The following is a 14,310-nucleotide window of genomic DNA, read 5'->3' on the forward strand; positions in this document are numbered from 1 at the left end:
GTAAATGCAGTAATGCTGCTACTTGCGCACTGCTGACACTGCTCGGCGGCGGAAGGAGACTACGCGAATTTACACTATTCAGGTACTAAAACGCGATGCTACAACTCTCAAATACTATAATATGCCCGAAATTTATGAATTAAACAATGCAAGTACCAGAAACACGCAAAAAATTAAGAATTAAACTATGTAACAAATGAGTGAGCTAGGAGTATACGACTTGCTGCTGCAGCTGCTTATCCAACGGCGGCAGGGAGCACACTGACTGTGACCAACTGACACTGGCCGTTCAAAACAAAAACAGAAGACAAACGACTACGCGAATTTACACTATTCAGGTACAAAACGCGATGCTACAACTCTCAAATACTATAATACGCCCGAAATTTATGAATTAAACAATGCAAGTACCAAAAACACGCAAAGAAATTAAGAATTAAACTATGTAACAAATGAGTGAGCTAGGAGTATACGACTTGCTGCTGCAGCTGCTTATCCAACGGCGGCAGGGAGCACTGCTATCATTCAATCACAAAGTGACTTCATTTGAGCTGTAATAGTCTTATTGTAAGCATGTTGTGCTCCTATCAGTGTGACAACTCCATCTGGAGGGTTCACTTTTTCTGGCATGGTCCAGTCTGCAATACAAATGCTACTGATGGTGCCAGTGTGGATTTAAAAAAAAAAAAGGGCAGTCCTGTGTCCTTTCTCGCCCCATCGAAACGTCATATGTGTAGAGAGAGTATGTGCAATAAGGTAAAGTTATGTGGAGCCCATTAAAAGATATAGAAATCAGTGATAACTTTCAGATCATCATTCTGTCTACAAAGAGATGGACCAACATGAGCAATTTACTGTCTTTCTCATCTGCACTTACACCACTGCAATTTGTGCCTAGTCGCCAATATCCCTGTACTTGCCCCATGTGCAAATAGAGGCATACATGTATGTGCATGCATCTCTCTCAGCATGTGCATATAAGTGATTCCATTACACATAGTATGTGCATGCATCTCTCTCAGCATGTGCATATAAGTGATGCCATTCACACCTAGAGAGAAGTGCACACACACTACTCCAGTGATCAAACTACAGCTGCAGGTTAAATTTGCATGTATGGCTGGACAATGGGCAGTTGTTTTGTTTACCAGAAACAGCCAAGTGTGCTGGCAATGAGCCCCAGTGAGGCTGCAGCATAAACATGGGCTTTGGCCACCTACTATTACTTACAAGGCTTACTGGAGGGACAAAACCCTTTGTATATTCTTAACATGTAACGAATACCTCAAGATAATATAACTATGCATATTTTATTTATCTTGCAAAATGTGCTATTGTAATGGTTAATTATAAATACGAGAAAAAATTATATTTAGAAAAAAGTAACAATCATGATATCAATTTGCTTGTTGAGTCCTTCAGTTTATATTACGAATACAAAGTTTTGCTTGACATGGGGATTTTGTAAACAGAAGCATTGGAAAGAGTATCAAATGTCTGAGTATTTTGTTGTTGCTCCGATGAATTCAGTTTGCTGGCTAAGCCAGAGGTGTTAGGTGCTAAAATTTGTTTGTGAATCAGAGAGAGGAGAAGTTTTTGCTATAGATAAAAGAAGCACAGGACATTAAATGTTGTGTTTTCACTTCCATTTGCAAATCAAAACTTACTTTATTGATGCGCATTTCTGCTTGAGACTTTGAGTTAAATTTTTTTTTTTTTTTCAGGAATATATTCTTCAAAGTAAGGCGATCATCTTTCATGAAACTTTGATTCCCTGAGCACAGTAGGGTAAGGGCCACATCATTTGCGGAGTTGCAAGTCGCCAGTTACTCTGAGCTATCATTTTAGACAGCCCTGATAAACTGTAACAATGTGTTTCATCATATATTTTTCAAGAGTAAACCTGGAACTATTGTTATCAAATATATGGGGTTCCATTTCCTTACTTGTCTTCCTCTTCTGTGTCAGACCATTGATAGTGGAGGAAAATGCTAAATACAGAGACATTAAATCAGTGATGATAAGGTTAGGTCTGATGTTTCAAATTCTTGCTATCGAGGACAGTTACCCCTGTTTGAAGTTCCAGTGAAAGATATCTGCTGCATAGAAATCTAACATCATCCCAGTGCATCTTATGCATACAGAAAGTTGAACAGATGTGAACCCACCTTTAAGATTCAGGTCAACTCTGCTATAACTATGGTACATTTTAAATGATGAAAATATCAAATGCTATATTCACTTGCAGGCCCAGAATATGTTAATGATTGCTGAGATCCTTCTCAGTTAGTCTCATATTCCAAAAAGTTGCAACAAATGAATATAGCAACAAACAAATTCTGTGAGAGATGGGATCTGAATCTAACAATACTTTTTTGAAATTCATTTTAACCTGTCAAGAGTTAGGCAAACATCCCAATATTTCTTGCAATTGTTCTCATCATGACAAAATGTTTACCAGCTCTATAATTGTTGGAGTTGAATAGCTCAAATTTTCTTTTGTCCTTTTAGAATAAGTGTCCTTTTTGCAATGTGTAACTTGCTGAAGTTGTACGAAAAATTATAAACATGGTATATTTTTATAATCAGTACTGCGCACATTGTAATATCATTGGCTACTGGGAAGGATTCCAGATATTTTATATTATTCTCTAGTAATTTTTTGTACTGTGAAGAATACATTCATATTAGCTTGTGAGTCAAGGGTACACTTCACAACTTAATTGTTCTTTATTTTCATTACTCTTGAAACTTATATTAATGAGACCTATACTTTTTTTAGGCAAAACAAGCCAAGATGATGTGTGCTATGTCGTTGCTAAATATGACTATGCAGCTCAAGGAGCGCAGGAACTGGATCTTAGAAAGAATGAACGCTACCTGCTGTTGGATGATTCAAAACACTGGTGGAGAGTTCAGAATGCTCGAAATCAAGCGGGATATGTGCCAAGCAATTATGTCAAGAAGGAAAAACCATCACTGTTTGACAGGTATGCTTTGAATAATATTGTTTTTGCAGTGTTCTTCTCCGTCATACTTTAAATGTACTTTGGCATTTTTAAAGAAATTGTATAGCACTGAGGAAGTCACTTGTCGGAACATATTGCATACCTTAATATTCAGAACTTCAGCTGTTCTCACATTCAGTGCTAGAAAAATTTCTCTGAGATCTGTTTAGAGAAGTTGTTTTTCTGAGGACACTTATGTGAAACATAATCAGATTTTATCTTCTCTCTCTCTAGTCTGTTTTTCCTAAATGCTCTAACTTGTATCACTTTTATTTACTGTAAACTTTGTCCGTATAAATGCCACTATTGAACACTACTTCTCCCAATCTACTGCTGCCTCCAGACTGACTACCTCATTCCTTGTACACCTAACTATATCCTCATGTCCTGTCCTGTCCTCTTCTGTCCTGTCCTATCCTATCTAAAGCCAGGCGATCTGTGGAAGCAGTTAAATCTTTTACCAGCCGTGCTGTAACTTACGCACAGCTTTGGCATAACCATCAACCAGTTACCCTCCTGAATAAATAGCCACTGCCAAACTGTGGCCAAGAGCAGAATTTGTCTTGCTTGACTTCAATGGCTGCTTCACAACTGGTGCAACCTTTATTATATGCATCCTTTCCCACACCATCTCGAAGTACCAGTTTCACTGAACTGCATTGGTGGGAATCATCCTTACAGTACATCCTTGGACCCTGCAAGCCAGGTGGGCAGAGTATCCTCTAATTCCTGTTTCACACTCACCTCACTCCACCTCTTGTCGTCATACTGCCCCCTCACCCACTTGACTCATACTACACCTTCAACCACTAACAACAATCTTTGTCTTTATTTTACCTTCCCCTTCTAATCTACTCTTGTTTATGCCTCCTTTGTCCCCTTAGTCACTCCACCCTGTATCACACGCCAGCTAAGCAACATCATCAGTACAATGTAGGTCAGTAAAATGAAGCTAAACAGGTGCACACAATTTTTTTTCTTTTCCTATGCCACCTGTATTAATTAGGTTTGAAGAACATTGTTCAAAAGTTTATCTAAATTGTCAGTCTCAGTTATATACCTATCAACCTCTCAATTCCTTCTTGCCTTTACCATCATTAATTTTCATTGTTAAATGTTGATTTGTTTGGTGTGAACTTTGAGTTAAACAAAAAACAACTCTAAAAGATAGTTTATAGTTTTGTGTTCCTCATTTCTGAAAATGTTATCACAGCTTATGATTTTGAGTATCAATCCTAAGAACTGGACACTGCTATTAACAGATTTATTCTTGAAGAACCTTATGGTTCATTCCTTCCACATTGTGTGAGCTGTATTTTGTAATAAATCGGAGCTCTTTTGTGTTTCTGTCATTATTGAGATGAAAATTGCGCACATTATTAGTTTTTCTAGTGGTTCCTTTGCTAATACTGTATTTAGCACCCTTGTAAATACAGATACTGACCTGTGAACTTAAAATGGGAACATCTTTTAGAAAGGAAATATACAGTTTTTCTACAAAAGTTCTTCTTATATCCTTGCTACTATCCCATTGCAGTATTAGTAGATAATGTTTACTCTACTCTGATGCCAATAACAGTCATTATTTTCCCGACGATCAATCTACTGTTGGGTGTAGCAGTTTATCGGGCAAGAATTAAATTTAACTTGGCCCTTATCCCTCCCTGATGAAGAAACCATTAGGCCTGAAAGCTAAGCAGTGTGTTACTTGTACTTGTTTCTAATGGCAGTTCTATACATTTTGCCGTCCAAATGTAAGTACTCACCAGCAATTCTGTCTCATAATTTATTAAGAATTAAGTTTACTCTATTGTAGGATCATTATACTATGAACTCTTTGTGTTTTTTGTGTATTTTTTATCTCCCCCCCCCCCCCCCCCCCCAATTAATTTATTCACAATGCTAGATCACAAATGTGTTATATCATGTATTAACAAAAATAATCAGTTTTTGAAAACATAATGTAATTGTATGGATAAAAAACCTACTTTCCAAACGGCGGCAGGAGAACACACATATAAAAGGCATTACATATGCAAGCTTTTGGAGCCAGTGGCTCCTTCTTCTGGCAGAAGGATTGAAGGTGAAGGAACTAGGGTGAAGGAAAAGGACTGGTGAGGTTTAGGAAAAGGGGTGGAATTCAGAAAAGTCAGCCAGAACCCTAGGGCAGGGGAGACTTACTGGATGTATGAGTCTTTCCTTCTCGTCCTGTCTGGTAAGTTTCTCCTGATCCAGGATTGTGGATGACTTTTCCGAACTCTACCCCTTTTCTACCTTTTCTTACATCTCACAAGTCCTTTTCCTTCAGCTCTCTACCTGCCCTTTCAAACATTCTGCCAGAAGCCACTGGCTCCAAAAGCTTGCATACGTAGTACCTCCTGCCAGTTCTTGTATCATTTCCAGAAGGAACTAATTTTGCCCCCTGATTTAAATAAAATAGTAAACCTTTAACATGTAATGAGAGCAAAGGTGACCTGATTTCTATTTGAATAATGTGTGTGTGTGTGTGTGTGTGTGTGTGTGTGTGTGTGTGTTTATTAGTGTGTTTTCTCACCCTGTTTCTTAAAGAGGAACTAAACCAAGAGTGTGCTGAATCATGTACTCTGTGAAAAATGAAAATACTCCCATGGAATATTATGCAAATAATTTAGGAGTAAAAGTAAGAACTTACCGAACAGTAGAGTTGTTGAGTCAAGTAATTCCCAGCTTTCAGATTATTCTTTTTTGAGCTGGAGCATACTCATGGAGGCACCACCCACAACCTACTCTGTAAACAGATTTCCTGTGCCATGTCCTCATCCCCTCCCCCCTTCACCCACTCCTCCCACCATCCCCAAGAATCAGGTTCAAAGGAGCATCCCCCTCATCACCCTGGACTGGAACAACTAAACAATATCCTTCGCCAGGGCTTTCATTGTCTCTCATCATGCCCTGAAATGAGGGACATCCAACCCAAGAGCCTTCCCACTCCTCTTAAAGTGATGTTCCGTTGCCCATTTTAGTACATTGTCCCATAAGAAGAAATAGAAGTCTAGAGTGTGCACAGGAAACTTTATTGGTTCCCCATGTTCTGTCACTGCCATTATATGTATTGTCTTCCCTTACCCTCCATTCTGGTAAGTCTACCCTAACTCGGTGTTCTGGGTGACTTTTCTGAACTCTCCCCATGTCTTAAATCTCACCAGTCCTTTTTTTTCACCACTTTTCCTTCCCCTTCATCTCTTCTGCCAGAAGAAGGAACCACTGGCTCCAAAATATTCCAAATTTCAGTACCTTAATGTGTGTGTGCTCCTGCTGCCCCTTGGTAGTAGATTTTTATCTGTCCAATTACCTTATAAATTTTGATTCAAGTAACGGAAAATCCAGGGTGGAATTTAACAATGTTATGAAAAGGAAAGTCGCTACTCACCATATAGCAGAGATGCTGAGTCGCAGATAGGCATAACAAAACGACTGTCACAAATAAAGCTTTTGGCCATTAGGGCCTTTGTGAACAATACACACACACACACACACACACACACACACACACACACACACACACACACACACACACACAACTGCAGTCTCAAGCAACTGAATCCACACTGCGAGCAGCAGCACCAGTGCATGATGGGTGTGGCAACTGGGTGGGGATAAGGAGGAGGCTGGGGTGGAGAGGGAGAGGGATAGTATGGTGGGGTGGTAGACAGTGAAGTGAAGTGCTGCAGGTTAGACGGAGGACAGGAGAGAGGGGTCGGTGGGGGGGGGGGGGGGGGGGGACATGGAAGTAGTGGAAGAGGAGAGAAGTAAAAAGACTGGGTGTGATGGTAGAATGATGGCTGTGCAGTGTTGGAATGGGAACAGGGAAGGGGCTGGATGTATGAGGACAGTGACTAACAAAGGTTGAGGCCAGGAGGGTTACAGGAACATAGGATGTGTTGCAGGGAACATTCCCACCTGCACAATTCAGAGAAGCTGGTGTTGGTGGGAAGGATCCATATACCACAGGCCTTGACTGTGACTGCGACTGCTCCCAGCACTACACAGCCTTCATTCCACCATCACACCCAGTATTTTTACTTTTATCCTTTCTCGCTACTCCCTCACCTCTCTCGTGCCCCTCCTCTCCCCTGCCCTCCAACTGCCTTGCAGAACTTCACTGTCCGACACCCACACCATACTATCCCTCCCCCTCCCCACCCTAGCCTCCTCCTTACCCCACCCAGTCACCACGCCCATCATGCGCTGGTGCCGCTGCTCGCAGTGTGGTCAATTGTCTAGCGATTTTCCTTTTCATAATATTGATTCAAGTAAAATTGCACACCCCTAAAATGCTACCCATATATACCATCTGACACACAACTATCACCTGTTATTCACAGAATTGCACTGCATGGTCTGAGTCAGCCTCGCCTAGTTTCTGTACTTTCCTTCTTTTCAGAATTTGCTACATGCTACTAGTGCTTGCACCACTCTTACACAAAGCTTGCCTTGAAGGTTTTTGTGCTGAATTCCAACACCACGTTAGAGGATTCATCACTTGTAATCATGCGAGATTGCCACAATAAGTCTTTATGCACATCAAAAACTGTTGCGTGTATTTCAAATTTGTCTCACAGACATTGTTATTAATCTTTTTAGTGAATTAGTCCCAAACTTAAGTTTTAACAGTCTCTGAACAACAGCAACATTCTCAAACTTCCAGTAATGTTCCTTAAAGATTAAAGGTATGTCTCCTGTTTTTATGGTAATTGTCTGCCACTGGCTGGTTTTTCTATAACAGTTCAGTGTATGTACATTTATTTATGCTTCTTGTGAAAATCAGTCATCTGCTACTAAATACAAGACATATGATACAAAAAAATCTTTTGACAATGTTATGAAAAGGATAGATCGCTATTCACCATATAGTGGGGATGTTGAGCCGCAGATAGGCACAACACAACGACTGTTAGACAAGTAAGCTTTTGGCCAAAAGGCCTTCTTCCGCATTAGAACACACACACACACACACACACACACACACACACACACCCGCGCGCGTGTTCTAGCATCTGCAACCAGAGACTGTGTGTGTGTGTGTGTGTGTGTGTGTGTGTGTGTGTGTGTGTGGTGTCTAATTCGGAAGAAGACCATTTGGCTGAAAGCTTATTTGTCTAACAGTGTTTTTGTTGTGCCTATCTGCAGCTCAACATGTCCACTATATAGTGAGCAGTGAGCGATCCATTTCATAATATTGTCATTATTCCATCTTAAATTTTCCATTGTTTGTAAAAAAATCTTTTTGTCAATCATACATATTTTAAGGCAATGTAGTGCATTGACAAAATATATTATTAAACAAAAAAGGGTTTCAGAACAATTTGAGGTGCCTGTCTGTGAACTTTTTGCACATTGCTGTTACATGTCAAAATTCAAATTCTATCATACCTCTTGAAATTTGAAAGAAAAACAATTTGCACTTGAATACTATCCCCTAACTATTGTTCTTAAAGTTCAGTTTTCAATAGTGCTTCCTCCAAGTAATATTTTTAAGATTTGTACGCAATTAGACACTCATGTTTTGTGTGCATTCAATGTCCACCCCGATAGCTGAGTGGTCAGCATGACAGATTGCCGTCCTGTAGGCCCGGGTTCGATCCCCAGCTGGTTCAGGGATTTTCTCCGCCCAGGGACTGGGTGTTGTGCTGTCTTCATCGTCATTTCATCCCCATCTGGCGTGCAGGTCACCCAATATGGCGTTGAATGTAATAAGACCTGCACCAAGGCGCCTGGACCTGCCCCGCAAGGGGCCTCCCGGCCAATGACGCCAATCGCTCATTTGCATTTTTGTGCCTTCAATAAATATTTTCGTTGCTTTCCTACATCAGTCTCCATAGCTAGACTCACTTCAACACCACTTCAATTCAATAGCTTCAGAAATACACACCATGAAGGAATTATTCACACGGGACAGAAATCAGTATATGTGATGCACATGTGCAGACAGACAAATGATGACAATTTCAGAAAAAAATTGTGATTTAATCAAGGGCAAGAGCTTCACCAATTGAGCAAGTCAGTAACTCGTTGGTCCACCTCTGGCCCTTATTAAAGCAGTTATTTGACTTGGCATCATCTATAGTGCTCCAAGCATTTGCAATTGGGAAGAGAGATGGAGATCTTGCTGGCCAAGGTAGGGTTTGGCAAGCATGAAGACGGTCAGTCGAAATTCTCGTCATGTGTGGTTTGGGCATTATCTTGCTGATATGTAAGCCAAGGAGGGCTTACCGTAAGGGGCACAGAATATTGTCGATGCACCGCTGTACTGTAAAGGTGTCGCAGATGACAACCAAAGGAGTCGTGCTATGAAAAGAAATGACACACCAGACCATCACTGGTTCCACGCCAGAGAATCCTGCTTGCCAAACCCTATCTTGGCCAGCATGGTTTCTAGGTCTCTCCCCAGTTGAGAACATTGGAGCATTATGGGCAGGACCTTCCAACCATCTTGCGATTTTGACACTCTGATATCCCAGTCGGACAGAATTTGGAAAATATCCATCGGTAGGACATCCCACAGCTCTGACAATCAATGCCAAGCTAAATAACTCCTAGCATATGGACCATACATGAACCAATGTGTTATTGACTTGCTCAATTTGTGAAGCTCGTTCTCTAGAAAAGATCATACAATTTTTCTGAAATTGTGATCATTTGTTTATCCGTACATTTACATCATATCTATCAATGTGTCCCATTTCGATAATCCCTCCCTCCCTCCCTCCCTCCCTCCACATCCTTTTCATTCTCATTAGTATTTGCAGAAGTACTAATATTTCTGTCAATACTTTTTCAGCATCAAGAAAAAAGTGAAGAAAGGGTCTGGTTCAAAAACTCTTCCTTCCAGTAATTCACCATCACGAGCTATTGAATCACCAACAATGGGACGACGTTTGCCAGCTGACCCATCGGAAGCTATTGGAACAGCTGTTGTGAAGTACAATTATCAAGCTCAGCAAGCAGATGAGCTATCTCTAGTGAAGGGAACACGGATTTTGATTTTGGAGAAGAGTAATGATGGCTGGTGGCGTGGACAGAGTGGTTCAGTGGCTGGTTGGTTTCCAAGCAATTATACACAAGAAGAAGGGGATGCAGATGATACTTTGCACACATATGCTATGGCAGAAAATGTTCTCGATATTGTTGTTGCACTCTATTCTTTTTCATCAAACAACGAACAAGAGTTATCATTTGAAAAGGGAGATCGCCTTGAAATATTGGACAGACCACCCTCTGATCCAGAATGGTATAAAGCTCGCAATGCACAAGGCCAAATAGGCTTGGTTCCAAGAAACTATCTTCAGGTAGGTTAGTGTATGTGTAAGAGAACATGGTCTTGTCACTCGATTTCTTTCATCTTTTTTCTTATTTGTATAATTAATTTGGTTTAGGAACTAAGTGAATACCTTACGCAGCCCTATAGAAATCGAGATGGCGGTGGAGAAAGGCATGATTCGCTGGATCATCGAACAGACGGTAATGCCCCAGGAGTTCGTAGTGTCGACAGACCTCATCTTGTGGGAAAACCGTGGTATTATGGAACAATTACTCGTGCCCAGTGTGATAATCTTTTAAATCAGCATGGCCATGATGGTGACTTCCTAATAAGAGATAGTGAAACCAATGTGAGTTCTGCTTCAGCAAACCAAAATTTTCCATTGTGAATTATGAGGATATTGTTTTGCAGATTTATGTAGTAATTGTCTTTTCTCTTCTTGTAGGTGGGTGACTATTCGGTATCTTTGAAAGCTCCTGGACGAAATAAGCATTTCAGAGTGCATGTGGAAGGTGCACTCTATTGCATTGGTCAGCGGAAGTTTCATACCTTGGATCAGCTCGTAGACCATTATCAGCGTGCACCTATTTATACTAACAAGCAAGGCGAGAAATTATATCTTGTACGGCCACTCCCAAAATCTTCAAATAACTGCTAAATATTAGTTTTACATTATTTACCCTACTCTTAACCTGAAGAACATATCTGTCATTCAAGAGTTTGTGTTTGTTAGAATATAATTATAATATATGCTGGAAGAATAACGGCAGAATGAGTGCAAGTGTGTGTATAATATTGTTTTTTTGCTTTTTTTTGTTTTTTTTTTTTTTGTTTTTGGAAGTCTTGGAAAGCTAGTTTAGTTTGTTAGGAACAATTGTGATTGCGTGAGCCGTACAGTGAATTATGTGACCATTTTTACATATTATTTGAGATTCATAAAATACTGTTGTGTTATGATGTAACAGTGAGCTCCATAAGACTCTAGTCATTGTTATCTCTGTGGCAAAAATAAAATCAGTTTTCCAAAACAAATGGCCAAAATATGCACATGATAAAAATAAGGAATATGTTACTGATTTTGGTTAATGAAGGCTGTAACTTCATTGTAACGATTTTATTGAGTTGCAGGTTTAATTTATTATCTGACTACCTTGCAGAGTAGAGTCCCGTGTTGGTCCCTTCTGCAACATTCTGGATGCAGTAAGTGCTTTGTATATTATTTTAGATGTGTGATTGATTGTAAATGATAGATTCATTGGAACCTCGAAGTGCTGAAAGAGAAAGATTTCTATATTTGCATTTTTCAGTTAGTACATATTATCAGAGCTTAGGTACCTCTTAAAGAGTTAACATTAATACTTTGCTCTGTTTAGAATACTGTTGAGTCATTGCATTTTTGTATGCCACATCTATATGTCCTTCCCTGTTGTGAATAATTTAGTATAGAAGACTGCACATTATGAAAATGCATAATGTCAATGTGTAATCATAATTCTAGTGATATAATGAGAATAAATGTTTTGTCAATGTGTCACATTTTCGGTGATCTTCCATTACCCAGTGGAATTAATAGTACTTTTATGCCGTTCATTTTTAATATACCTCATCATATGACTTGTGTAAACTGTTTGATGCAGCAGAGATACTACAAAATTGTTGTATGTGTAACTACTGTGTGAACAGAAATTGCTGTTACTGGTTTTTGTTATGTTCTTTGTACCCTTATGCTTACATGACCTTTATGCAAGCAGAACTTCAGTATCATAGTAATAGAATACTAAATAAGATGATAAAGCAAATTGATTACAAATCAAATTGTTAGCACTTCAAATCAGTAAAAAATTATCTATTTCCAATAAAGACATTGATGTAACTTTGTTAGATCTCAACAGTGTGCTCCTATATACATTTATATGCTTCAGATGTGGTATACATGACCTGCTTTACAATTATCACTATTACAGTGGTTAATACTGTAACCTCAGAGCCTAAGAACAGGACGAGTTGTAAAGATTCCTTTATTGTAAATTGCACAAATGACTATGGCATTACCAACCCTGTTTAAATAAAATTTAAATTTAACTGTGTGAAATTAGAGATTTTAGATTCATGAAGAAATTGTCAAGAGACTTTAACTTGATATTTACATCAAAGACTTGTATGATGTAAGAGTCAGCACTGTGAAACTATTTGATATGTAAATTCTTTCTGACCTATGTTTCTTTTGTTCGTTGAATGATTATGCACAGATTAACTTACATCTGGCATTTTGTAATGTCAAGCAACTCTTTGAAACTAATTACAGAATATTTGTTTAAAGATGTTCAAATTTAAGAACATTTATGAATTCAGTTTTCAGACAAAATTAAGACTACCTAAAAACAAAGCTCTCTCAACAATTGCTGCAACTGTAGGAACTAGACTAGAATCTCTCTCCCCCGCCCCTTTCTCTCTCCCTTTATTACTGATTCTGCAAATGTTAGTAATCAACTTACATGTCTGGTTTCTTTGCTATTATATTTTACTTTTTCTTTGTAATCCCCAATAAACCAAAAGATTTTGTTTTCCACCTGCTACTTATTAACAAAATGGCTTTGGACCAGTTAAAACAAGAATGAAGGAAAATTGCCATATTGATAAGCACTTAGGCAGTGTAATTGATCAGAAATACTGAACAGGCAACTAAGGAATTTTGTAACATAGCATTATGTATTAAAATAAATGTGTAATACTTTGTGAAATACAAGAAAACATTAGCAAAAATTACATAATTCGATAGGATTCTGATTTCGTTTTGACAACATTTGTAAATGTTTTCAGCAATGAAATAGCAATATTTACTTACCGTCACTTTGCATGAAAGCAAAAAAAAAAGAGTACTTGTATCAAAGGATACTTAAAAGGAGCACTGCTTGCCATACTGAACATTATTTTCATTTTTCATCTAGATTCTCTGTTTTGAATTTATGAATATTTGTATAATTTAATTTTCTTCTTTTCACTGTATAACCATTCCTTTGTGTAAATTATTGTAAACATTCAAGGAATACGCTATGTAATTAATTACCTGCTGTATATAGGTTTTGTGTGTGTAATGATATGATGCAACTGTAGCATATTAATTTTGTGTTTTCATGAGTGACTGCATATTTATTATAGTAATTGGGAAGTTGTGACTTAGAAATGAAAGTTACTAAAGTACAAGTGAGATTTTTTTTATGACGACTCTTTGCAGAAGGGTCATGCTTCTGTGTCCTTGCTCATTTTTAATGGACTGCAGATCTTCTGCTTGGATATAAATTATTATATGGTCAGTGTACTATTTTTTAATTTGCCTATTGTGTAGCTCTTTTTTAAACATAAAATGCTGCAAACATTGTAATGATTTAGTATTCATGTTGTATGCTTTTTTTTTTATTCTGTACCCTGCTTTAAAAATTCTGAGTCTGCGTGTTTGTGGTCATCCTAACTTTGTTCACTGAATTTAGAGCCCAATGAGATGTTAATCAAGACTGGGCGTCACTTAAGTAGCAAGTGAAACAGTAATTAGGAAGAATGTTTGTGACAAAGGTAGAATAAAGTTTGACTGACCATGAGAGACAAGCAGTAACAGTAAAATATCATCAATTGCTTTTGGTTAACAACATGTTTTTTATAAAACTTTCAGCAGTGATGACTGTCATCATATTCATACAGAATTTGTGGGAAGAGATGCAGGTATCACTTTAGGTGAGAATCCTTTTCAGATATACTAATGAAAATAATCAGTTATTGACAATACAATGTAATTGGGTGGATAAAAAAAAAAGTACTCACCAAGCAGTGGCAGAAGACGACTCATGTAAAATAAAAAGGTTTTACATATGCAAGCTTTCGAAGCCAGTGGTTCCTTTTGGCAGAAGGATTCTAATTTTAGATAGTTGTCAAAAACCAACCTTTGGTGACTGGAGGCACCAGATCTCAGTGAAGTGTTCTCATAGAACAGAATTTATTTTCATTATG

The 14,310-nt window shown here is 38.4% G+C and overlaps 1 protein-coding gene across 5 annotated transcripts in view; it reads left to right on the forward strand.

Annotated features, from left to right (window-relative positions):
• The window catches only part of LOC126481617 (cytoplasmic protein NCK1), an 83,137-nt gene extending 69,439 nt beyond the window's left edge, over positions 1 to 13,698 (forward strand). For 4 of the 5 annotated variants that reach the window (XM_050105497.1, XM_050105496.1, XM_050105501.1 and 1 more), the window contains 4 exons: positions 2,783 to 2,990; positions 9,829 to 10,336; positions 10,424 to 10,657; positions 10,754 to 13,698. In XM_050105497.1, coding sequence (XP_049961454.1) covers positions 2,783 to 2,990; positions 9,829 to 10,336; positions 10,424 to 10,657; positions 10,754 to 10,966 — 1,163 coding nt within the window. In that variant the 3' untranslated portion in view covers positions 10,967 to 13,698. The remainder of the gene's footprint in view (positions 1 to 2,782; positions 2,991 to 9,828; positions 10,337 to 10,423; positions 10,658 to 10,753) is intronic. The other variant, XM_050105500.1, reaches the window with a different exon arrangement.
• Positions 13,699 to 14,310: the final 612 nt, after the last annotated feature.

Source organism: Schistocerca serialis, chromosome 5 (genome assembly GCF_023864345.2).
Source record: "Schistocerca serialis cubense isolate TAMUIC-IGC-003099 chromosome 5, iqSchSeri2.2, whole genome shotgun sequence".
Lineage (NCBI taxonomy): Eukaryota > Metazoa > Arthropoda > Insecta > Orthoptera > Acrididae > Schistocerca > Schistocerca serialis.